At 45.1% G+C, this 5,508-nt stretch overlaps 1 protein-coding gene across 2 annotated transcripts; it reads left to right on the top strand.

The window, feature by feature from the left end:
- The first annotated feature begins 218 nt into the window (after positions 1-218).
- On the top strand, positions 219-5,230 carry tnfrsf11b (tumor necrosis factor receptor superfamily, member 11b). 2 transcript variants are annotated; one of them, XM_079828978.1, is made up of 4 exons: positions 219-335; positions 491-869; positions 3,583-3,762; positions 4,738-5,182. In XM_079828978.1, exons 1-4 carry the CDS (start codon positions 333-335, stop codon positions 4,977-4,979), a joined length of 804 nt encoding a protein of 267 aa, XP_079685104.1. In that variant the 5' UTR covers positions 219-332; the 3' UTR covers positions 4,980-5,182. The 2 variants fall into 2 exon arrangements, with proteins under 2 accessions (XP_079685104.1, XP_079685103.1); XM_079828977.1 differs by lacking the exon at positions 219-335 and having other exon boundaries at positions 360-869; positions 4,738-5,230.
- Positions 5,231-5,508: the final 278 nt, after the last annotated feature.

The raw sequence follows: 5,508 nt of genomic DNA, 5'->3' as shown, positions 1-5,508 counted from the left end.
GCTAGGGTGTTTTATGTTGTTGCTATGGTGTTTTATGTGGTTGCTATGGTGTTTCTGTAGGTATGTGGCTTTAATGTGAGGCTCATCTTCTTTTTTCCTCTGCTCAGCACTGATACTGTAGTTTCCATGACCATCACCCCTGTGGTATTCTGAGTGGGTTTCACTCTTTGTGATTGACTCAGGGCGGGGTGTGTGTGTGTGTGTGTGTGTGTGTGTGCGTGTGCGTGTGTGTGTGTGTGTGTGTGTGTGTGTGTGTGTGTGAGAGTGAGAGTGAGTATATAAAGCGAGTGCATCGCGCTTATGAATGAAGTCCGGCAGACAGCGCGCACGGGATGGTGAGTACCAGATCAGATCAGTGTGTGTGTGTGTGTGTGTGTGTGTGTGTGTGTCGCGCTTTTCATAGCCTATGGTTTCAGAGCAGCTCTGCTTTCAGTGCAACAGTTTCGGAAGTGATCAGTGTGTGAGAGTAACGGGTGTTTTCTTCCTCCAGTTGTTCTACACAGTGTTGATTGTGCCGGTTCTGTCGGCTCTGGCGGCGGGCAGCGATCACACTTACCGACGCACCGACCCGGTCTCCAGACAGACGCTGCAGTGCGATCGCTGTCCGCCGGGATTCCGCTTGGCCGCGCATTGCACGCGCTCCCGCCAGACCCAGTGTACCGAATGCGCCCCGGGTCTCTTCACCGAGTTCTGGAACTACATCCCGGACTGCCTTCTGTGCGACGCGTGCTCGGATCACCAGCGGGTCGTGCGGCCGTGCAACGGAACCGTCAACACGGTCTGCGAATGCGAGTCAGGCTTCTACTGGGACCAGCACTTCTGCAAGAGACACAGCCGGTGTAAAGCGGGTCACGGAGTCAAAGCTGCAGGTGAGCACACACACACACACACACACACACACACACACATATCATCATCATCATCATCATCATCACAGTTTATGCGCTGTAGTTTAGAAAATGGTAGTAAAACATGAGCAGAACTGATCTTGATAATGTCTCTCAATCAACCAATCAGAACACAATCAGATAACACCAGTTTAGCTCAAGCAATGCTTCGTTTAGTTCAGTCTGTGGGGTCAAAGGCCACATTAGCAAACTGTATATCTGTCAGTAAAAAAGTCTGAATCAGGTCTGGGGTTTTCAAACCGGGGTCCGGGACCCCCAGGGGCCTCCATAAGGGTCTAATTGGTCCCCGGAAAATTTCAGAGCATAAAAAAAGCGGAGCAAAAATGGATCTTTCTTGCCGTGTACATACTTCCAGCAGTGTATTATAGTCCTTTATCTCGCTCTCTGGGGTTTAAGGCGGTTTTCTTAACGCAGTGTGTGAGTGGCTTACACACATTTATGGTGAAAGTTGCTTATACAAATCACTTTTAATTGAAAATGTTCTTCTTCAGGTTTATACATCCATCATTAAGCACAGCCCACATGAAAAAATACTACAGTATATTATAGTAAAATTACAGTAAAATTACTCTAGGAAATACTATAGTGTTTTTGAACCATACTATAGTAAATATACTACAGTAAATTGTAGTATATTATAGTATTTACTGCACTTTGTTAATTTACTGTAGTATATTTACTATAGTACGTTTCAAAAACACTACAGTATTTACTAGAGTAATTTTACTGTAATATACAATAGTATGGGGATATTTTGTATTAATAATGTCACACTTATCTTATCTAACAGTTGAATTGTTCTTTCATACATAAAAATAGATGGATTTTAGGAAGAGTCCCTCATAAAGGTCCGTCATATTTGGGGGTCATAAAGTTTGAAAACCCCTAACATTGATAAGTTCTTAATAAATTTTGTGTATAAATTACACATTAATAACTCAAAATGTTCTTAATATCACACATTAATGAATATATATTAGTGCTGTCAAAGTTTGCATTTGCATAATATATGTGTGTGTGCTGTGTATAGTTATTATATTTGAATACACACGCATGCATGAAATATTATATTTACACATTTGCATCTTAAAAATATGTATTTATATACACACGTATATATTATGCAAACACAAACTTTTATTTTAGATGCGATTAATCAGCACTAATATAAATACTTTAAATAATGTATAGTTAATATATTACATTTGAGTCCTTATGTGATAAAAGTTGTACTAATATTCAGAATAATTCATGATATTAATCAATATTTGGCCCTTTTTTTGTCAAATCTGAGTTACTCGTTAATGTAATGTGAAAAAGTAAATCCGTCGCTAGATGCTAACTGTGTGTGTGTGTGTGTGTGATGGGTAGGTTTAGGGGCAGTGTGTGTGTGTGTGTGTGTGATGGGTAGGTTTAGGGGCAGTGTGTGTGTGTGTGTGTGTGTGATGGGTAGGTTTAGGGGCAGGGGCAGTGTGTGTGTGTGTGTGTGTGTGTGTGAGTGTGTGTGTGTGTGTGTGTGTGATGGGTAGGTTTAGGGGCAGGGGCAGTGTGTGTGTGTGTGTGTGTGTGTGTGTGTGTGTGTGTGTGTGTGTGTGTGTGATGGGTAGGTTTAGGGGCAGGGGCAGTGTGTGTGTGTGTGTGTGTGTGTGTGTGTGATGGGTAGGTTTAGGGGCAGGGGCAGTGTGTGTGTGTGTGTGTGTGTGTGATGGGCAGGTTTAGGGGCAGGGGCAGTGTGTGTGTGTGTGTGTGTGTGTGTGTGTGATGGGCAGGTTTAGGGGCAGGGGCAGTGTGTGTGTGTGTGTGTGTGTGTGTGTGTGTGTGTGTGTGTGTGTGTGTGTGTGATGGGTAGGTTTAGGGGCAGGGGCAGTGTGTGTGTGTGTGTGTGTGTGTGTGTGTGTGTGTGTGTGTGTGTGTGTGTGTGTGTGTGTGTGTGTGTGTGTGATGGGCAGGTTTAGGGGCAGGGGCAGGGGCAGTGTGTGTGTGTGTGTGTGTGTGTGTGTGTGTGTGTGTGTGTGTGTGTGTGTGTGTGTGTGTGTGTGTGTGTGTGTGTGTGTGTGTGTGTGTGTGTGTGGTTGTGTGTGTGTGTGTGTGTGTGTGTGTGTGTGTGTGTGTGTGTGTGTGTGCGCGTGTGTGTGCGTGTGTGTGCGTGTGTGTGTGTGTGCGTGTGTGTGCGTGTGTGTGTGCGTGCGTGCGTGCGTGTGTGTGCGTGTGTGCGTGCGTGCGTGCGTGCGTGTGTGTGTGTGTGTGTGTGCGTGTGTGCGTGCGTGCGTGCGTGTGTGTGTGTGTGTGTGTGTGCGTGTGTGTGTGTGTGTGTGTGATGGGTAGGTTTAGGGGCAGTGTAAGGGGATAGAATATATGGTATGTACGGTATAAAAACCATTACGCCTATGGAAAGTCCCCATAAAACATGAAAACCCAACATGTGTGTCTGTGTGTGTGTGTGTGTGTGTGTGAGTGTGTGTGTGTGTGTGTGTGTGTGTGTGTGTGAGTGTGTGAGTGTGTTTACGGTTGCCATGCAACAGCTGATACACCCGCCCATGAATAAAGGCCTAATGTAAATCATCACAACAGCTGTAGCTTTGTTTCCAAATCTCCGTGACACACAGTCTGCACACACACTCTTATCTGCTCATGTCATCTGTGGTAATGATTGTGTGTGTGTGTGTGTGTCCAGGGACGCCGTTCAGGGATACGGTGTGTGAGCTCTGTGCAGACGGAAGGTTTGCCAACATCACACAAGCTCATGCCACCTGTGCCCCTCACAGCACCTGCACCACCGGCCAACATCAGCTGATGCCCGGGTCCAGCTGGCACGACAACGTGTGCGCCACCTGCCTTCAGCTCGAGGAGAAAGGTACACACACACACACACACACACTGCGCTAGCAGTTTAAAGGATTAGTTCACTTTTAAATCAACTTCTGCTGATAGTTTCCTCACCTCATGTCATCCGAGATGTCCATGTCTTTCTTTCTGCAGTCAAACAGAAAAGAAGGTTTGGGATGAAAACAGTCCAGGGTTTTTCTCCATATAATGGACTTCAATGGGCTCCAAACGGGTCAAGGGTCAAATGTCAGTTTCAGTGCAGCTTTAAACGACACCAGATGATGAATAAGGGTCTGATCTAGACAAACCATCAGCTTCTGAGAGAAACCCAGCAGTATTTATGCTATTATTTTACCTCTTATCAGATGAGCGTGATCATCTCTGAGCTCAGACATAACTTCCGGAGAGTGAGGTCAAAATAAGAGCGTGGTCATAGATATATCGATAGTAGATGCCTCATTCTACTGATCCGTGCAGTCGCTAATGAGGCATCTACGTATATATCTATGACCAGGCTCGTATTTTGACCTCACTCTCCGGAAGTTATGTCTGAGCTCAGAGATGATCACGTTCGTCTGATAAGAGGTAAAATAATAGCATAAATACTGCTGGGTTTCTCTCAGAAGCTGATGGTTTGTCTAGATCAGACCCTTATTCATCATCTGGTGTCGTTTAAAGCTGCACTGAAACTGTCATTTGACCCGTTTGGAGCCCATTGAAGTCCATTATATGGAGAAAAACCCTGGACTGTTTTCATCCCAAACCTTCTTTTCTGTTTGACTGCAGAAAGAAAGACATGGACATCTCAGATGACATGAGGTGAGGAAACTATCAGCAGAAGTTTGTTTAAAAGTGAACTAATCCTTTAAAGGGGACGTTGAAGAACTGACAACATGTAAAATGTGTACCTTGAATGCAATGTAAGTCGCTTTGGATAAAAGCGTCTGCCAAATGCATAAATGCCGTGACTCGTGCTCGCTCATCGCTGGTGTTTTTCCTGCAGGTTGGGCGAGTCTATTAAAGCCGGTTCTGAGCGGTCTCCACATCCAGTTCAGGACGTCCAGCCAGCGCCTCGAGCTCTTAGTGAACCGCCGCCTCCACAAGAAGCTCCGCAAGAGAGACGCGGTCCGGGCGGAAGAGGAGCTGAACCTGGCGCTGGAGGATGCCCAGCTGAGCCCGCTGGCCCGCGGACTGACCCGCAGAATCCGGAGGCTGCAGCAGCTCTGCAGTAACACAGCCATCTGAGCACTGGAGAACTGCTCCATCTCTCTCTACAGCGTGTCCTCGCAATACATTTCAAGTGCACTGCATTCACGTTTTAAACACGATTTCACTGTTTTGTAAATATTGCATGAGATTATTTTTGTTGGTTTGATGTTCAGAGTTTGGTCTATATTTATTTATTTTTTGGCGCACTATACTGTATCAGAACTCCATTAAACACAGTCAAAAGAGTTTCTTGTGCTTGTGAAATATATGAAATTCCATCATTCCACATCAGAACCAGTCATCATTTTTGAAACTCAGATTTGATATGTTATCTGGAAGCTGAATCAATAAGAATGTGTGGTTTGATAGGACAATATTTGAACATCTGGAATCTGAGGGTGTAAAAAACTCTAAATATTGAGAAAATCTCCTCTAAAGTTGTCCAAATGAAGTCCTTAGGACCACAATTCCTTTTACATGACTTGGCCTGGAACGCTACAAAAAAAGCTCAAAAACCTGCTTGGAACTGGGCAGCTTCAGTCATTGAGTCCACCATGAACTCCTC

The sequence above is a fragment of the Gobio gobio genome (genome assembly GCF_949357685.1).
Source record: "Gobio gobio genome assembly, chromosome: 11".
NCBI lineage: Eukaryota > Metazoa > Chordata > Actinopteri > Cypriniformes > Gobionidae > Gobio > Gobio gobio.
Note: the sequence above shows the minus strand (reverse complement) of the source record. Positions and strands in the feature narration are given on the sequence as shown.